At 47.4% G+C, this 20382-nt stretch overlaps 2 protein-coding genes and 1 long non-coding RNA gene across 3 annotated transcripts; 2 read left to right on the top strand and 1 right to left on the bottom strand.

Moving 5' to 3' along the window:
- Window positions 1–641: 641 nt before the first annotated feature.
- On the bottom strand, window positions 642–6457 carry LOC128400618 (uncharacterized). The gene is made up of 3 exons (XR_008327348.1): window positions 5915–6457; window positions 2816–2941; window positions 642–1764 (listed from the first exon to the last, which is right to left on the bottom strand). It is a non-coding gene; the product is annotated as an uncharacterized LOC128400618 (long non-coding RNA).
- PPP1R3E (protein phosphatase 1 regulatory subunit 3E) lies at window positions 2935–11306 on the top strand. The gene is made up of 2 exons (XM_053362920.1): window positions 2935–5104; window positions 9191–11306. The coding sequence occupies exons 1-2, from the start codon at window positions 4652–4654 to the stop codon at window positions 9668–9670; spliced, it is 933 nt and encodes a 310-aa protein (XP_053218895.1). The 5' UTR covers window positions 2935–4651; the 3' UTR covers window positions 9671–11306.
- A 4012-nt stretch (window positions 11307–15318) lies between these two features.
- LOC128400018 (twisted gastrulation protein homolog 1-like) lies at window positions 15319–19672 on the top strand. The gene is made up of 4 exons (XM_053361960.1): window positions 15319–15444; window positions 17827–17926; window positions 18352–18567; window positions 19277–19672. The coding sequence occupies exons 1-4, from the start codon at window positions 15331–15333 to the stop codon at window positions 19495–19497; spliced, it is 651 nt and encodes a 216-aa protein (XP_053217935.1). The 5' UTR covers window positions 15319–15330; the 3' UTR covers window positions 19498–19672.
- The last annotated feature ends 710 nt before the right edge of the window (window positions 19673–20382 follow it).

Here is a 20382-nt window from a genome sequence, read left to right as displayed (position 1 = left end):
GCCCGCCTTAGCCGCGTTTCTGTATGATTGGGTGGCTTCGCGAAGTTTCCCGCCCGCCCGCCCGATTTGCCCCCGTCGCGAAGTTGAATTGGAGAACAGGCACGCCAATCAAAACGTACTGAGAAATGATTTATCAAAGCGCTGAAGGGCCAAATCGGAGTGTTCTCATTGGGAGAGGCAAACTATCATAGTCCGCCTTCTCCGCGGCTAACGCTATGCTTCCATCAATCAGTCCGTAGTACATTATTGGTTAGCAACAGAGAAATAACGATTGCTTTTTCATTTTCGACCCACCTCACGTGATTATTGGGTGAGATGCCTGTCAATTACATACATTCGTATTTTCATTGGGTCCGAAACCATAGAGTTGTGCCAATCATATCTAGAGTAGCTCTCCTATTGGCCAAGGAGGGATTCCTCAGGTTCTACTGTAAGTGGTAGAACGCCGCTTTGGTCCGGGCTCTTTTCTCTATCGCGTTTGAAGCTGCAGTTTCTGATTGGCTAATGGCGCCAACGACTCTGTAGCTACTGGAAAAGCCGTTCAACGGCCTTCCGTGCTTCCTACAAGCCTTCCCAGGGGGCCCTGCATTATATACAGTGTTATCGATAGTAGCAGTAATATGAAAACATACAATCAAATGTAGGATAAAACAGTTTTAAATAAATAAAAAATCATTTCACTATCGAAAACTCCACAAGTAGAATATACAATAAAACCTTTAAATTAAAAGCCAGGGAAAACTTTCTTCAAAACTTGGGACTAATGAAGCCTGTTGTATTTCTCTCAGAAAGGAATTGCAGGAGACTGGAGCCACCACTGAAAAGGCCCTGTTTCCCAAGGCTGCTGCAGTCGGACTGTTATTTCCTTCAAAATACCCATTTTACATCCTTAAATGACTTCCATTCTTCTCTTTCCATGGTTCATTTTACATATCATAAATCCTTGCGTATTTTACAAAAACTATACCATTCAGTATTTCATTATTGAATCTGTCAAAACTTATTTACACTGTTGAATTTATCTTAATGCTGTAAGCATTTTCAGATCTTTATATTTGCCGTTTGATGTCACAAGATGTTGGGGTGGCACTTGACTAAGGCAGATTTAAAGGGAGGTTAGACAAATTGAACGAGGTGTAGAGGCCTATCAGCAGCTTTTTGGTTATGACACCTAAAGGCGAAACTCCATTATCAGGGTGAGCAGGCTACAATCACCCTTTTCTGCCTCTCTGCTAGCAAACCATCTTGTCTGGATTATTTTTCTGATAGGCTCTTTCAAATTTTGGGTCAATCAGATATTTAAATTCTAAGCAGACTGCCAGTGTTTTGCAGAAAAAAACGAGGCAGGCAGGAGAGCTTTTCTGCTTTGCGGGCAGAAAGTCGTTATCTGGCTGAAAGGAATCCAGGTGAAGGGAAAGACTCTGCCTTAAACTCTAGAGACTTGCTGTCTCTCACTTTTGGACTGTATAGGCCAATGGTCTATATATAAGGCGGCTTCCTATCTTTAGAGGATTGCTGAGCTGGCAACACTTTGCAGAATTACTTGGGAGTATATTGCATCAAAATGAGATTTTAAAATTAAAGTGGGATTTTCTTCTGAGTAAACATGCATAGGGATGTTTCCAAATTTACAAGTACAGGGGAATCTCTTATTTATAAGCAAGAGACATTAAGTTCATCTGCTGAATAACAAGCGTCTCTCTTGTCTGCTGTCTGCTTGCCAATCTGCTCAACCACCAGAAGAAGCTCAGAATTCTAGTCCATCTGAAAATAAGGGGACAGAGGATTATTGTTATTTGTTGAAGTTGTTAGTCGCTTTATCTTGCCCAGAGCAACGCAAAGTGACTTGAAACCAGCCAACTGGATAAAAAACACCACATAGATGCATGCAGCTTAAGGATGTGGCAAATGCCAGACCAGAGGCTTAGCATGGGGGCTGGGGGGGGTTCGTCACTCTGGATACAGTTTGGGGGGACAGGACGTTGTGCATTCTCGCTCATGCCACCCTGTGAGCCCAGTGCTGTTCTTGTGATTCTCGCAAAGTGACACTGGGCTCACAGAGTGCCATGAATGCTTCTTTCTTTGTTAACATTTTCACATTATTATTTTCTTTTTCTGTGCTCTCACCACTCCTGGCGCTCATTCTAATTGGAACTGGAAGTCAGCAGATCACGGTGGATTTTGGGGTTAGGGCTGCATTTCTGTTGTGTTTTTTAAATATTTATTTAACCACGACGTTCACCTGCTCCTTGGTTCTTTGAGACTACTGCTTAATGGATCCCGTCGCTCGGAATTAATCCCCAAATACACTGAATTGTCAGTGGACCTGTGGGCTGTCTCCAGCTGTGGAGAGGTAACTGGTAATGAAACACCTTTCGGCAAGTGATAAAGGCACAACACGGAAATGTGTGGCCGGTCATTTCCTAGGACCTTGCAAAGGTATATGTCGGCCTTCAGCCACCAGGCGCCCTCCAGATATTGTTGGATTACAACTCCCATCAACACCTGCCGATATTGGCACAGTCTGATGGGAGTTGTAATCCATTGCAACTCCTTTGCCTAGTGAGCAAAGGCTGTCCCAAAGAAATGGTGCACAGTGTAAAAAGCCAGACTTCATAGGCGTAAGAGACAGATGGATTGTTTTAGGTGCAAAACAAACATTGGCTGTTTGCGTGTGTCTGCTAGGATTGCATTAGCGTTTGGGCCCGAGAAAACCAAGCTCAATTTCCTATGACCTTGAGAAATGAGGCAGGTTGAGCAGAGGGACAGAGCAGCTGTGATAAAAATAAGATGAGGAGGATGTCATTGAACTCACCCTGCTCCCAAGAGAGAGAGAAGGCTACGTATTTGTAGAGCTGTCCATAACCATTTCTGTACCTTCATTAGATTCAGGGAGGTGGCGTGATGTGGTTGCCTGTTTTCTGAAGCTGATCTGAGGTGGCTGTCAATGGAAAGGAAAGGTGTGATTCTATCAATTTAGGGAAGGGGAGAGAAGAGGCTCCTTCCTTCGCAATGAAAGTAGTACAGTAAACATCATGTAACCCCTTTTGTGCTTTGTGGTGAGAGAAGGCAGGAGGGGATGTTAAGGAGAGAAGGACAGAAAGCTTTAGGCTTGCTCCATTATTCATGACCGGATGCCTGCAGTTTCATGTAGAGACGCTCTCAGGCACCTGGTTAACGCGGCATGAAGCCAAAGGAGCAGCTCCATCTCAGTTAACAGCTTCATTTCTGCCCCCCAAAACAGCCTCCCCAGTTCTACTGGCGTCCCTTGTTGCCAGCTTGAAGCCCCCCACACCACCCAAACACACACATTTCCCATATCTGAGCTCCAACTGCCAAATCCGCCCCCAATTTTGAATCCCACCCCCCTTTTCCTGATCTTTGTGGGGCTTTCTTGCTCTTGCATAATCCATTAGTTCCATTTTCTCTTCTGAATAATTCATCTCCCAAAGAAACATTTCTGGGCACGTATACTTTTTTAAGGTACATCTTGTCTCTGGAACCTAGAGGGGCAAGGTGTGAGGAAGAGGGAGCCCTTTTCCTAGCAGTAATAAAACCTTTTCGGGTCTGGAAGCAAAGATCTTCTCCTTCCCACCAGCCCAAGCCTCCCATTCTTGACTGAGTGAATTGTGCCTGTTTGCATTACTTGGAGAGATCTCCTCTGGAGTACCGGCCCTTCAGATTCTGGATGGGCGGACGGTTTTCAAGGAGCTGCAGCTCTGAGGATTATGGTAATCTCTGAGTCACCTTTAGCTGGACCACACTGAATAAAAAGCTAGAGAGACTGAAAACTCTCCAGGAAGCAAAAATATTTAACAGCATCTTCCAGAGAGAGAGAGAAAGAGAGTCCGGGAATCTCTGGAGTGGGACAGCGTGGAAGTGAAGTGATGGACAGATAGAAGAAGGAAGAAGCAGCGAGGGAAAGATACCTTGATACAGACACATATAAAATTTTAAATATACACAGAGAGTATCAGAGATCAAGTAGAGTGAAAAGAGACAGGAGAGAGCAGACAGACGACCTGACCGACTTGACTCCTCAAAGGCAGACGAGAGTGGCGGTGTCCTTGGGAAGGAGAAGGCAAAGTCACACAGTTGAATCAACAGAAAGAGACAGAGCACGGATGGAATAATAAAACACAGAGCATCTCCAAAAGGCACAGTGACAAAGCAAAAGAATGAGGTAGAACGAGAGAGAGAGAAAGTCTTCAGAAGGAAGAGCAGCGGAATACACTGAAAAATGGAAAGGCAGAGCAAAAACACCAGACCAGATGGAAGGAGGGAGGGAGAGCAGAAGATGATGGAGTGGTAATAAATGAAGAAGTGACCCACAGACAGACCGAGAGCCCTGCAGACAACCGGAAGCATGGCAAAGAGACTCTAGCAGGAGAAATCGGAGGAGGTAACATGCTGAGGGAGAATCAGAGCGCTGAAGAAGACTGAGAGGCAGGGCGGTGGACAACACGGCTGCAAAGGAACATCTTTCCTCCCAAACGTGCAGTAAGGCAGTCCGTCCGAAACAGAGCAACAGTGGAGGAAGGTCCGGCGAAGGGAGTGAAGAACTGGGTTGCCACCACACACTCCCAAAAAGTGATTCTTGGGCCTGAGCTGCGTAGAAGAGCCAAGCCTTGGGGTCTGCAGCTTTGCCCCCATGGCTCGTGCCCCACCGTCACCTCTGACCCCTAGTAACATCCCGCGGAACCTGAGCTACATCGCAGGCCTGTATGAGCGAGCCTACTACCGCACCGCCCGGCCGAGCATAGCAGAGGACTCGGGGACCGAGGGCTCTGAATCCGAGTCGGAGAGCAGGCCCCGGAGCAGGCCCCGGAGGCGACGCCACGTCTTCGGAGGGCACAAGCGGAAAGGAAGGCGCCGGACTCGCTCGGCCCCTGCCCGGGGCAGAAGTCGGGGGGCCTCGCGCAGCCGCAGCCCCGGGACACGCAAGAGGGTTCGCTTCGCCGACTCCCTGGGCCTGGAGCTCACCAGCGTCCGCCAGTTCTGGCCCAACGACCTCCCAGAGGTGCCGGAGCGTGTCCATGCCCAGCTGAGGCGCGACTCACTCAGCCACTTTGCCCCGTGCCTGCCTTTTTGCCCGCCTGTGAAGGTAACGGGGGGTTAGCCAGCCTAGTGGTGGGATGAATCTTGGGGCAGAATGGGAAGTGGCAGAAAGGTGGGAGGGAAGGAAATCAATCATAGATTTCCCTTCAGCATCTCCTTTCTGAGGGCAAAGGAAGCATTAATTCCATAGAGAATAATCATTCTTACTCTTTACCCCCCACAAGGGCCTTAAAGGGCCAGATAACCAGCATTGAACTGGTCCAAAATGCATCATATTTGTGTCAAGTAGCAATGGAAGATGTAGCTTTTTCAGACAAGGGCTATAGCCCAGGGGTAGAACATCTGTGTTGCATGCACAAGGTCCCAGGTTCAAACCCTGGCATCTCCCAGATAGGGCTGGGAGTGTCCCCTGCTGCTGCTGCCAGTCAGTGCAGACAATACCAAGTGAGGTGGACCAGAGGTCTGACTCAGTAGAAAGCAGCTTCCCATATTCCCATGTGCAATGCCGCTTTTGGCCATGGGGGGAAGCTGGTGCCATCCAGAGGCTGTGAGACATCAGCTTCAAAACAGGCAGCTAGGTCTAAATGAATTGTGCTCTGTATTTACTTGCCGCAAGTTTTGATCCTGTTGCCTGGGGCTGATGGGAGTTGTAACGACTAGGGAAGGCAGCACACGGGCTGCCCTAGCTGGCAGTGGCTCTCCGGGTTTCAAGCAGAGGGCATTTCCATCCTTTCCTGAGGAGTTGCCACCTGGGATTGAACTTGGACCTCCTGCATGCAAAGTAGATGCTATGGCCCTGAGCTGTGACCCTTGTCCTGAGATAAGCGTACATGGGATTGCAGCCTTCGCGTCTTACCATAAAGTCACATGTCATTAACCTGTAGTAACCTCTATCCACGTCTCTGAGTCTTTGCCGGAGTCCTGTAAATAGGGAAGAAAAGGTAACTGACTAGTATATTTTTTCAGTGTTAAAGTGAACTCCTGCATTGATTTCTGTGTTGCAGGGGGTTGGACTAGATGACCCGTAAGATCCCTTCTAATTCTACAATTCTACGCTTCTATGGTTGCTGAGAGAGGGGTGTTGTGAACATGCAAGCCTCTCCGCCATCATTCCCACTCCCTGCCTGCCTTCCTACTTTACAAAGCAATGCTCTGAAGCACAGATCCTTTCGTATCCACAGAGATTCCCCATGCATTTTCAAATCTGGCATAACAGGAAGTTCTTAAAAACGTGTCAAGAGGCCTCCACAGATACAGGTGTCTCCTCCTTTCAGTCAGTCGCCTTCAAAGAGTTAGGAGGCAGAAACAGCAATGGGGCATGGATACTAATCCGTATTGCCCCTCTCTTTGCATTTACATTTCCCTCTTCGTAACCCCAGAAGAGGCCTTAGATCTATTATGACTATACAAAAGGCATGAATCCAAAATATGCCTTGAAAGGTTGTTTCTGCAGTTTCCAGGTGGAGCTAGCCTACAAGGCTTCGGAGGCATTCAGGATTCTGTCCACCTTTGGACAGATAAAGTCTTCCACAGTTTGCCTTAAGCTTTCCCCCCTGAGAATTATTGAGCATCTCTTGAGATGGCCACAAATCTCCAGGGATGGTGGTTGTGCAAGGAGCTGGGAGGGGATATAAGATCTCCTCACCCTTGGCAGGCTGAGGGGATCCCTCCGTCTCCAAAGAGAGTCCTCAGGTTTAAAGAAAGGCCCTTCCTCCCATTCTGAGCCCACGCAGTCATGCCAGCACAAAAAAAAGGTTCTTCTTTTGGGCCCCCAGCCCTCCCTAGTCTGCTCGTAGGGCCCTTATATGAAGGCAGCCTTGCCTTCGCCAACCAGGTGCCCTCCAGACATTTTGGACCATAACTCTGTGGCTGGCTGCTGTTGATGGGAGTTGTGGTCCAAAGTGGCTGTGCTTGCTTGGGCTGGTGAGAGTTTTGCTGGCTGCATTAGGGATGACTCCATAACGACTGCATTCCAGCCAAAGGAATTAACAGAGATGGGCTGGTGGTGCTGGGAAAAGGGTTTTTTAAATGTTGTCCGGAGACCAGAAGTCTCTCTTCTCTTTCCTGAAAGTGACTCTCAAATGGCACTCAGGATCCATCAACGCCTCCCTTGCTTTCCACATTGCCTGCCTCCTCACTTTCTATCTCATCCTCCTCCCGCCCTTCCCTTCTCCACACGCTGCCATCTTGGATCTCCAGTCTCTCCTCTTCTTCGCCTTGTCCCATCCTTTCATCTCCTCCCTGACTTCTTTCCTTTTCCCTGTGTGACTTGTACATTTAAGGCACATTCAAAGCACATTCTTTTCCTCTCAAAGAATTCTGGGCACTGGAGTTTGTTAAGGGTCGCTGGGAATTGTAACTCTTGTGAGGGGTCGACTACACTGCCCAGAATCCTTTGAGGGGAAAGAATGTGCTTTGAAGGGCCACATCCGCACTATACATTTAAAGCGTTATGGTACCACTTGAAACAGTCATTGCTTTCCCCAAAGAATTCTGGGAGCTACCATTCCTGGGGAATTGCATGAGGGGAATAGGGGCTGCCAAACAACTCTCAACACCCTTAACAAACTACAGTTCCCAGGATTCTTTGGGGAAAGCCATGACTGTTTAAAGAGGTATCAGAATGTCTTAAATGTATGGTGCAAATGTGGCCATAGTGTATATTTAGCCCTCGCTCCTCTTTCTCTTTCTCATCCTCTTCCTCCCTCTCCCGCTCTTATTTTCCTCCTGTTCTTTTTCTGCTGGCCAGCCAGTATCTTTATCTTTCATCTTTATTGCTCTTTTCCTCACCTCCCATTCATTGACTTTCCTTCTTCTTAGTCCTCCTGACCTGATTCAAGAACTCCTCTCCTCTTTATTTACTTGGTCACATGTTTATTATATCCCATTTTCCCTTCAAGGTGGTGTATGCAGTTCTTTCCCATTTTATCCTCATGACAGCTGGGTGAAGAAGGTTAATCTGAGAGAGAAAGACTGACCCAGGCCTACCCTGGGAGCTTCCTGGCCTAGTGAGGATTTGAACCCGGGTCTCCCACATTCAAATCACTTTCCCACATGGACACACACTGTTTCCTGCCAGCCTTTAGTCTCTTTCTGCCTGCCTTCTCTAGATTTCCTTCTGTTTTCTTTTCACTTGTTTAAATTTATATAGTCGTATCCTGTATAATGTATTGGTTTTCCCTTTCTGTCTTATTTGGTCTCTTCTTCCTAAATTCTCATGGTTTGTTCCCACTCACCATTCCCCCCCCTACCCTCTATTTTAATACCTTCCTATTCATTTTTCTTCTTCGTCCACAAATTTCTTCAGTCATTCTGTCTTTATTGTCCCTTTATACCCTCTATTTCGCCCCTAACACCTAAATAGTCCTTCATGTGCTCCATTTTCTAATTATGAACATAGGGAGATGCCCTATTATACTGAGTCAGACCGATTGGTCCATCTTATATATTGTCTACACTGACTGGTGGTGGCTCGCCAAGGTGTCAGATCTTTCCTAGACCAACGTGGAAATGCCAGGAAATATTAATAATATTTATTTATTTTTTTATACCCCGCCTATCTGGCTGGGTTTCCCCAGCCACTCTGGGTGGCTCCCAACAGAATATTAAAAACACGATAAAACATCAAACATTAAAAACTTCCCTAAAATTGAACCTGTGACTGTCTTCTTAAATAAAATGTTATTAAAACTTTTTCATAATGCAATATGATCAAAGAAACTAATCTAAATAAAAACAAGGTGAGAAAAAAATGAAAAAACCCAAAGGGAAAGGGAAAAAAATAGAAGAAACAAAATGAAAGAGAAGAAATTAAAAGGACTTCTGATTTTCCATCTGCCAGTTTCATAAAAGAAATTAGTCAAAATATTTGCTCTAGCATGACATCCAACTGATCTTCTTTCCGTTAGGCAATATTTTCCCAATCTTCCACCCCAAATGTCTCCGATTCATTTTCTTTTCTACACAAAAACTCCAAAAGGGGTTCTCTAATTATTATTATTAACAATAATAAATTTCATCAATGGTTTTTCTCTAATCAAACATATCAACTTTGTCTCCAGCAACCCGTGACCTGCCTCTGAGCCATGGCCCTTCCAAAATTCTCACTCCCCTCTTCCTTTTGTCTCTCCAGGATCCTTTGAGTCTTCGGTACCTGCTGGAGCCCACCTTCCCAGACCCCCTGTCCATGCCAGATTTCTTACCGCGCCTCCTGGCGCAGTGCGTTCTCCTCGAAGGGGCCCGGGCCGAAGGCTCCTGTGTATCCGGCACCATCCGGGTCCTTAACTTAGCCTACGAAAAACGGGTCTCCGTGCGATACACCTGGGATTCTTGGGCTACGCAACACGAAGTTCGGGCATCCTACGCCGCGCCTGCAGGCCGGGATCGGGACCACGCCGACCGCTTTGCCTTCCGCCTTCCGCTGCTCACCCCGCTGGTCCCTGGGGTTGTCCTAGAGTTTGCCATTTGCTACCTTGTGGGGGCAGAAGAGTTCTGGGACAACAACCAAGGCCGCAACTATTGCCTGAGGCCTCCACCCTGTGTGGATGAGGAGGATGAGCCCCCCAGCCCCACTGCCGATTGCTGTGAGACAGGGTGGATACACTTCCTCTAAGGGAACATAGAGCCATCCCAATAAGATAGGAGCAAGCGCAGGAACCAAAGGACAGAACAGAGCAGAAGGGGGAACTTGCCAAATGTCTCTGTTAGGGGGGTGCTGTGGGGTACTTGCACTGAGCCCTAAGAATAGGGTGGGTGGCAACTATCAATATGCTAGAGGCCTCATGCCACGCTTGGGAATTCAAAGAAACCCAAAAGATCAGGGCAGTTTTGCAATCAGTGGTTAAAATCAGTTTTAAAAGTCCGCCATCTTGATTCAAAATGGCACCCAATGGTATCAAAACATAGGCCAAAAACGGCTCATTGATCTCAGGAACAATCATGCAAAATGCGGTAAAATTCAGCACATTCTTGAAAGGTTCTATCCGCCGTCTGGATTCAAAATGTCATCTCACTGTATCAAAATATAGACAGAAACCTGCTTCTTAATCTCAAGAGCCATTATACAAATTTCAGTTACTTTTTCTTAAGAAGCATCCGAATGCATACCAAACTTTCCAATATATATACATATAGCAGATGTATGCAAAGGTTTGAGGTAGATGATTGGGGTTTGCTCCCAGGCTCCCTAGCATGACATTCTGCGGGCCAAAGTCTGCTAGGGAGTTTCTACCTGAGTGATATCTGACAAATCCGAAAATCAGTCTCTGAAGTAGGGCAATAACGTTCACTACATACCCTGTTTTCCACAATATACTAACTTGCTATCTAGCTGTGAGTGCTTTCACCAGTCTATTTCACCAAGCAAATACTGAATGAGAAATATTGAGAAAAGGTCAGGCAAATCAGGCCTTTGTTCTCATTTTGCAGTTAGGGAACAGGAGGTCCGAAGAGAGTGACTTGAATTTGTTGTAAGCTAGGATTTGAACTCAAGACTCGCACCCAGTAATCTAGCATTGTTCTGCTGGGGGCTCTCTGAGACTGAAAAAAATCTGCATAAAGAGGCTAGCCTTCAAAGTACCATCCCCACCCCATGTAACTTGTATGTTGCTAAGCAACATATGTGCATCTTGAGGATCATCAAGAGATCCCTTCCCTTTGTTGGGGTCTCACTGGTGCCTTTACATGAGATTGATCAAGAGTAAGCTAAATACACATACCTGAGGGAGAGAAGGAAGAAATTCTGGCCTAGGAGTAAGATGGAAAAGACTGAACTCTGGTGAAACAAAAGATGGACAATATCCACTGCTATATATCGTGGAGGTGGATCTCCTCGGCGTCTGTCACTAGATTCTGGGTGGCACTAAGAACAATGAGTTTTCATCCTGAGGACTTGTTCACACATGCTAATTCCACCCGCATCTCCCTGCATGAATAGATGGGAAATGTGGAATGTATGAATGTTTACATGTAATTGTATTGCTGTTCTCTCAACTTGAGTGTTCTGAACTGGTTCCTTGCGCATGTTTCATTATGTCGTTGTGAGATCACTGATCAAGCAGAGAGTAGCTGCCTGATCTGTGTGTTTAAGCAGAGGGTGGTGTGGTAACGAACACTTGCGCCAAATTCATTATCTTCACGTTGCAAAAAAAAGTATTGTGTAGAAGCAGCACTACCCAAAATGGTGTCCAGGACAGTTTACAGTGGTGTCACCTGGTACCACCCATTGCTTTGGTTGAAATGCACGGGGAGTAAGCCTTAATGAAAAAATGGGTGAAAGTTCTAAATTTCCATGACCCACAAGACCCCTAACAATTGAAGTCTCCATAATAGTGTCTCTCAAAGTTCTGATGATTTTATTCTCTTACAATTGAAAGCATTCTTCACTCTTGCACCTGAAAATATTTATTTTAATGTGTGCAAAAATAATCCATTCTTTGCATGACTCAGTCATTGTTCTAGGTGCATTCTAGGTGCCTACTAGCAGTTCAAACCGTCCTCTCATGAGCAAAGCAGTGCAGCTGTGTACAACAATAATGCACAACAAAAAACTACAATAAAATATGAAAACATCGTAAAACACAAAACCAAGAGACCAACAATTATCAGAATTAAGTCTCTGAAAATGTTTGACAAAACAAATGTTTTCAGTATTGAGAGAACATCAGAATTGTAGGTGCCTGTCTAATTGCTACAGGATCAATGCTCTAAAATACCAGTGCCATTACACTGAAAGCCTTGGCCTAATCCAGTCCTTATGATGTACTACTGCTCTTGGTTAAAGTAGAAGCTAAATGAACATGTGGCACATGTCAGGCAGGTGGTCTTCTCTAGAAAATTGCAGTGATCTGGCTAGTGTTTAAGGGAAAAGGCAGACCTCCAATTATTAATGGGAAGAAACAATAGATAGCCTCTTTATATCATACTAATAAGGAGTGCCAGGCACTGCTTGAGAATTTGTAGAAACCCAAAAATATTGTGACTTTCAGATAGCTAGTGCAGCTTGTGAGTTTGGGCCCATCACACCAAAAATCAGGCAAAGTCACACCAAAGTCATGTTCTACTTCACTATCTTGATTTGAAGTGGTGACTGGCATCCAAATATCGATGAAGGCTGCTGGAGCCTTCATGACAAGTCTTGAGTGGTATCTGAACCGATAGAAAACAATCCACTTTCCAAAATACAGAATAGATTTCTGATGGCATCATTTTCCCCACCATAGTGTAACGATTGGGGAAATCCAGCTACCTAAAATCACCTCTAATTACTGGGTGCCATCTTCTCCCTAGTCCAACCCAGGCAGAAGATTCTGGGGCAAATGGACTATTTGTCTGGACCACAGAGGGAAGACGCTAGGTTTGGGCAGAGTTTGGATCAGTGATATATGCTTTAGGTGTGTTCCATAATGTGACAATGAAATGGCACCAGTGAACCAAAGTTTACATTAATGTTTGTAACTGACCAAAACAAGCAATTGGATTGAAAAACCAAAGAAATAAAACAGTGAAAAAGACTGTGAAAAGTCTCGGACTCACGTTATATTTGCATACCTCTAAGGATCTAGGAGGACGCTGGTGGCGCTGTGAGTTAAACCACAGAGCCTAGGACTTGCCAATCAGAAGGTCAGTGGTTCGAATCCCCACGACGGGGTGAGCTTCCGTTGCTCGGTCCCTGCTCCTGCCCACCTAGCAGTTCGAAAGCATGTCAAAGTGCAAGTAGATCAATAGGTACCGTTCCGGCGGGAAGGTAAAGGGCGTTTCCGTGCGCTGCTCTGGTTCGCCAAAAGCGGCTTAGTCATGCTGGCCACATGACCCAGAGGCTGTACACCGGCTCCCTCAGCCAATAAAGTGAGATGAGCACCGCAACCCCAGAGTTGGCCACGACTGGACCTAATGGTCAGGGGTCCCTTTACCTTTACCTTTAAGGATCTAAGATGAGCCTTCTGGATCAGGGCAGTAGCCTCTTTTGTCCAGCATCTTATTCTCACGGTGGCAACCAGATGCCTGGGGGAAGCCTGCAATCAGGACCTGAACACAAGAGTATTCTCCTCATTTGCAATTGCCAGCAACGGGTATTCAGAGAATGGTATATGGGGTGTTAGGGGAGGGGTAGTACCTCTGGTGGGGGACACATCATGCTTCTGAGGTAGTTTGTCCAGCTTTGGTCTCCATCCTAAACTCAGCTCTCACCTCTGGCTCCTGGAAGCTGCCTGCCTGCAACAGCAGCCGCACCCCAGGAATGGCTTCTAGGGGCAGGCTAAGCCAGGAGAGGGTAGTTGATGGGTGTCAAACCCTCAGTGAGTTAGGGACTTCCTATGCGTGCAAATACAGGCTCTGGCAGATCGAGCAGGAAAGACCAATAGTCCAATGGTCAATAATGCAGAGATTGCCAGACTACAACTCCCATCATCCCTGATCATTGGCAGGACCGATGGGAGCTGGAGTCCAATAGCTGCTGGAGTTTCCGCAGGTTAACTACTCCTTACAATATCCTTCCCCATCCTTGGGTCCCCAGATGTCATTGCACTACCACTCCCATCATCCCTAGCTAGCAGGATCAGTGGTAAGGGATGATGGGAGTTGTAGTCCAACAACTGGGGAGCCAAGTCTGAGAAAGATTGCCTAGCAGGTGGGAGGGAGAACTGGGCAATTTACGTCACCTGGCAACACAGGGAGGGGGAAAGAATTGTTGTTTATTAACCGTGTATACCGCCCTTCACCCAAAAATCGCAGGGCTGTGGTCCACATCAAAATAATTACAAGAACACAAAATACCGTAACAAAAAAAACAAACAAGAAGGAAGTTTCAGGACCTATAGCAAGGAACGGATGGAGCACAAAGGCTGAGAACACACCATGTGTTTAAAGCACACGAATTCCTCCCTAACAATCTTGGGAACTGTAGTTCGCCGCTCACAGAGCTACAGTTCCCAGAAACTTTAGCAAACCACCGCCTGCTGCCTTGTTGCTTTTATTCTTTCATTTCTTCTGCAGCCTTGAAAAAGGAACAAAAGGATTGCTCCAAATTTGGTCCTCTGGAGGGGCGAGAGAGTTGGAAGAGTTGGGTGCAAGGCCAAATCAGTGGCTGGCTGTCTCCCCCACCCTCATCTTCTCCTCTTTCTTTCTTTCTTTCTTTCTTTCTCTCTCTTTCTCTCTCGCTCTCTCGCTCTCTCGCTCTCCTTCTATCCCTTCCCTCCTCCATCTCCCCTTCTCCCAAACCCTCTCAGCCCTCCCTTCTTCCAGATCCCTCCTCCTTTTCCTACCAGACAGAGACTGAGAGAGGGGGGCGACTGCGGTCCGGACCCCCTCCCCAAAAAACTCCTACACCCATCGCAGACTTCACCCCCCTCTCCGGGTAAGCCGATCGACACTTAACTAAGTTTTCTTCTTCTTCGCGTCGTCTTGGTTGCAGGCGGGAGGGGGCGAGCCCTTTCCCCAACTCTTAGCCATCACTATGCGCCCCCACGCCGTCAAAAATAAAGGCCTGGAAATATGGGGAGGGGGTCGAGAGAGAGTCTTTGGCCGCGGGCTACGTCCATACCTTGAATGGCGGGGGGGGTCCTGCATCTTTGTAATTCTTCCTGTTACTACTCGGTTTTATTTATGATTTATTTGGGGGGGGGAGAGTGTTAGCTACTTTAGCCCATGACATGCAATCCCCAAGATGCTTTTATAATGTACTAGTTTAACTTGGTATTAAATGTACTAGTATTAGTTTAACTGGTATGAAAGCTCATACTAATAACTAACTTAGTTGGTCTCTAAGGTGCTACTGGAAGGAATTTATTTTATTTTATTGGTTTTATTGATTTTGTTTTGACTACGGCAGACCAACACGGCTACCTACCTGTAACTAGTTTAATCCAGATTAGCTGCTTCTCTCCCCCAATGTCCCTATAGTGGAGAGAAGAGACCCCCCCCCCCCAGCATAGTAATCTGTATTGAAAAGTTGTGGGGGCCGAAGAGATCAACCAATCCCTTGGTCAGTTAGAGTAGATCTAGATGGGAAGTATAACAGAGGAAAGGGGGAAATGTTAATTTAACCACTTTGCAGCTGCAGGAACTAAATTCGTAATACTTAAAGAGGCATCAGGGAAGTGTTACGGAATCTGTGTTGATAGGGGTTTAGGACCCAAAAGGTATCTGTGGGGCAGCTGGCGAATAAACGTCTTTGTGGGCTACTCAATTTTTTGTCACCTGATTGATGTTCCTCTCCCCATAGGTAACCATTTATCTTCCACTTTCTTCCAGGTCTGTCTACCCCACATTGTAGCAATGCCCCACGGTGTGGCCTTCCTTTTGGTGGCAGCCACATGGGCTGTGGTCTCCCGTGCTGATGGGTGCAATAAGGCCCTCTGCGCCAGCGACGTCAGCAAGTGCTTGCTGCAGGTAAGAGGTTGGGAAAGCGCTGCTTTGCATCAGATCTTGTTGCAGACCTGCAGACTTGGATTTGGGATGGGTGTTTTCCAAGCTCCTGGCAGGGCCGGATTTAGGTTTGATGAGGCCCTAAGCTACTGAAGGTAATGCGGCCCTTTATATGTCCAGCTGTCCTTTGTCAACAACATATTGTCACTGTTTTTTGTGTTGTATATATGCTATTATGGGCCTAATAGGTTTCTAAAGCCATTTGCACATGTTGCCATAAACCAGTCTGTGCAGAATGTAAGGTAAAGGGTAAAGGGACCCCTGACCGTTAGGTCCAGTCGTGGCCGACTCTGGGGTTGCGGCGCTCATCTCGCTTTATTGGCCGAGGGAGCTGGCGTACAGCTTCCGGGTCATGTGGCCAGCATGACTAAGCCACTTCTGGCGAACCAGAGCAGCACATGGAAACACTGTTTACCTTTCTGCCACAGCAGTACCTATTTATCTACTTGCACTTCGTGCTTTCGAACTGCTAGGTTGGCAGGAGCAGGGACCAAGCAACGGGAGCTCACCCCATTGCGGGCATTCGAACCGCCAACCTTCTGATCGGCAAGTCCTAGGCTCTGTGGTTTAACCCACAGCGCCACCCTCGTCCCGTGCAGAATGTAGGCACCCTATATATAGAAATGAGCAAACCAGTGATATTTTAGGGAACAGGCTAGCATTACTTTACTTACATCATAGGAGCCTACACAACACAAAACACTGTTGCTGTATGTAGGTTTTGTTTTACAGTCATACCTCAGGTTACAGACGCTTCAGGTTGTGCGTTTTTGGGTTGCGCATTGTGCCGAAGCAGAAGTACCGGAACGGGTTACTTCTGGGTTTCTGTGCTCACGCATGTGCAACAGCACTACATCGCGCTTTGCGCATGCACAGAAGCGCCGAATCGCAACCCGTGCATGCGCAGATGTGGCGCTGTGGGTTGCAAACACGGCGGGTTACGAATGTGCCTCTCGCACGGATCACGTTCACAACCCAAGCGTCCACTGTATTTGTTTTTTACCTTATATTTTGGAAATGCACATCCAGGTTTTTTTTTCCTTTAAATTTTTTTTGGCCCCCAAGAAATATAGCCCTAAACTATAGCTTGTTTAGCTTATACGTAAATCCAGCACTGCTCCTGAGACCCCTTCTCCCCCTTGAGGCTCAGTCACAGCACTACTAGTGCTCTCACACAAAATGTGGTTAGAATGCGTGACAAGTACTCCTTCTCGGTGGCGATCAACCCTCTGTGTATCTGCATGAGCCGCTACCACGGGCGTCCTTTGGATTGGCAGCCCAGAACGGTCACTCACGCAGAAGCACAGCAAGGCAACCTCTTCATTTGGGGAGGCTGAACCACCCAGTCACAGGTGATGCAGCAATCAGGGGAGAACAGCGCATTCATGGAAGGGCTGATTGGACAGAGTCGAGGCCAGGGCATCAGGCAGAGAGGCAGTGGGCAACCTCCCCCTCTGGGAGGGTAAACCTGAGTTCACAAGATCTGCTAAGTATTTAATTATTTCTCAACACTGACACATTTTGGAAGAATGGGGTACTTTTTTTGGACTATTTGAAAAAGCACTATAAAATGAAATTGCGGGCAGGATTTGAGAAGAAAGGATAAAGTGATTGCATTAGAGGGATTTCTGTAATAGATAAAATATTGATATATAATGTAGTAGAAATGGGTATGAACGAAAACAATGTGGTGTGGGTGGGAAGTCAATACAGTGGTACCTCGGGTTACATACACTTCAGGTTACAGACTCCGCTAACCCAGAAATAGTACCGCGGGTTAAGAACTTTGCTTCAGATGAGAACAGAAATCGTGCTCCGGCGGTGTGGCGGCAGCGGGAGGCCCCATTGGCTAAAGTGGTGCTTCAGGTTAAGAACAGTTTCAGGTTAAGAACGGACCTCCGAAACAAATTAAGTACTTAACCTGAGGTACCACTGTATATGAAAAATGTAACTATTTAATTTGAAGTCAGTTTGTAACACTGAAAGACCTTCATTGGCTCCCAGTACGTTTCCGAACACAATTCAAAGTGTTGGTGCTGACCTTGAAAGCCCTAAACGGCATCGGCCCAGTATACCTGAAGGAGTGTCTCCACCTCCTTCGTTCAGCCCAGACCCTGAGGTCCAGCTCTGAGGGCCTTTTGGTGGTTTCCTCCCTGCAAGAAGTGAGGTTACAGGGAACCAGGCAGAGGACCTTCTCAGTAATGGGGCTGTACCTGTCGAACTGGCCATCCTCACTTTGGGGGCAAAACAGGGGCAGATTTGTGTGCGCGCTGGTGTGATCGTTTTACAAAGGGAACCGGGGGTGGGGGGTCACTGTTAACACCCCCACTTGATATATCTTGGCAGGAAGTGTGCCAGTGCGAGGCCAACCGAGCTGGGTGCCCATGCTGTCGGGAATGTGCTTTCTGCTTGGGCAATCTCTGGGAGTCGTGCTGTGAGTGTGTGGGTGAGTGAATTCCAGGGGGTGCTAAACGCCCGTCACATTGCAGGGTGGGAAAAAAGGTGGGGGCCAAAGTAGAGATGGGAAGCTCTGGAAAAAAACTGGAAATAAGGGGGGGAAACGGGGGGGTTTCCGAAGCTGTTTTTTTCTGGAAAAAATGAAAAGAACAGTTTGATATAGTTTGAATATTCCACACACTTTTTTTCTGGGGAAAAATCACAGGGAAACAGTGAGGCCTTTGAGGAAGCTGGAGTCCTCTTGGTGCTGCATGCAAAAGAGGCACTCTATCATTGACTTGGGCCCCATCCCCTAAATTGCGAAAATATGGCTGGGAGGAGGGTTTCCAGAACCAGGACGCTGCCCGCTTCTTCCCAGTGGCTGAACTGTGGTCCATGAGGAATTCCGACTTGATTTCTCCTCTCCCCCGCAAGGGCTGTGTGACGAGCGTCCCTCCTCAGCCCCCCGCCCTGCCCTGCGGAGCTCCATGCACAACCTGATGTCCCCGGTGCCTTCGCTCTTCCGGGCACTGATGGCCATCTCTGACAATGACCCTCCTATGGGCTGGACCATCCTGACCCTACCAGTCGAAGAGGAGCTGCGGCAGAACCATGCGGAGACCAGCCACCTCCTCCTGGGGCCTCACACAGGTATGCGTGTGGCGGGGAGAGAGGGGGCTGTTGGGAGACGCAGGTGGCGCAGGAAGGAGACATGCCATTTGCATGGGGGAGGTGGGTTAAGAGGCAGCGTGGTATAGTGGTTAGAGCTTCAGACTAGAACCTCAGGGAGCAGGGCTTGATCTACAGTAATAAACGACAGGAAGCATTCAGATTGACGCATACCTGTTCACAATGGCACCTGAGGGTTTTTGGGGATTGGCGCGGGGGTTACTTGAGTGATGTGTGCTGTAACCTAGAAGGGCCATTGCCCAGGGACAGAACATCTGCTTTGCATGCAGAAGGTTGCAGGTTCATCTTCCAGTAGCACTGGGAATGTCTTGTCTGAAACTCTGGAGAACAGCTGCCAGTCAGTGCAGACAATACAGGGTTAGATGGACTTTTAATCTGACTCGGAATAAGACAGCTTATTCTATTTCTAAAAGGCCCTGGTTCAATTCACACATGAGCTCGTCATTCCCAGCCATTGCCTCTCAGCCTTCCCATTGGCCAGGCTACTCCATACTGCCTACACAGGCTGGCAGCAGCTCTCCAGGGTCTCAGTCTAGATTGTCTCCTAGCCCTATTTTGGGACTGAGCCTGGAACATTCTTTGTGCAAAGCAGACACACGACATCTGAACTGCAGCTTTTGTCCTGGGTTCAACCGCAACAGCCACAAACCTTCTCTCCTCTCGCTTCCAGGCTTGGCCCTCTCGGATGCCAAGGGCCTCAATGCCACCATGCCACCGTGCCAGTCCATTTTCTTCAACGAGTGCCTGTCCATGAGCCGATGCCGGACGGCTTGCCAGTCGGTGGGCGCCTGGCGCTACCGCTGGTTCCACAATGCCTGCTGCCAGTGTCTGGGGCCAGACTGCCTGGGCTATGGGGGAGCCCACGCACAATGTTCCAGTTGCCGGGACTGAGATCTATGGGTCTCTCGCCCCCTCAAAAAACACCCACTCACCTTGCCCTAGCCTCTGCTTGGGCTGCCTGCCCCAGTCACACCCAATCTCCCTTTCTTCACTGAGCAAACATGAAGGAAGCATTTGCTTTTTGTTGCTGTTCATTAACCTTTTTGGTTCTATGGGCCACTCTGGACTCATCCCTTCCCCGGCACTGGTCTACGATGGTCCTCCCAAGCAACAATGTCTTCTGTCCCACCTTTTCCCTCTGCTTATTATGGGTATCTTGCCAGCTACAGTCCCCTCTCTCTGCTGTTTCTTACAACCCAGCTGACTTTGCCTTATTCCCTAATGCTCGCTGTTTAAGGCACTCCTCCCCAAAGAGAAAAAGCCTTCTGCTTATAAGCACTGCACCTGGCAAAAAGGTGTCCTAGGTACCTGCCTATAGCCACCTTGTGGGGGGGGGGAAATGCCCCTTTTCCAACCCCTCCGCAGCCCCAAGTTTTCGGAACACCTCGTCCAAGTCAATTGCTCCATGGACCTAGATATAAAGACTTTTGTCAGTTTCCCATCTTTGTAATGATAATAAAATGAATCTTTTTACCTGTACTGTTGTTGTTCTTGTTGTTATTTATTCATTTTATATATTGTCCTTCATCACAAGGTCTCGGGGCAGTTCACAAGACAAGGCAGTTGTGTTGCAGAAGCCTCATCAGCCAGATTATCTTCTGAGCTGATTATTTATTATTATTTATATCATTTATTGAATTTATATACCACGCTAAACCCGGAGGTCTCAGGGCAGATCACAGAATAAAATCAAGATATAAAACCACGAAATACATTATAAAAATAAAAACAACAACCCAATAGCCTTCCACCCAAAACAAACACATTCTAAAAGAG

Source organism: Podarcis raffonei, chromosome 13 (assembly GCF_027172205.1).
Source record: "Podarcis raffonei isolate rPodRaf1 chromosome 13, rPodRaf1.pri, whole genome shotgun sequence".
In the NCBI taxonomy this organism is placed as follows: domain Eukaryota; kingdom Metazoa; phylum Chordata; class Lepidosauria; order Squamata; family Lacertidae; genus Podarcis; species Podarcis raffonei.
This window is presented reverse-complemented; position numbering and strand designations above follow the sequence as displayed.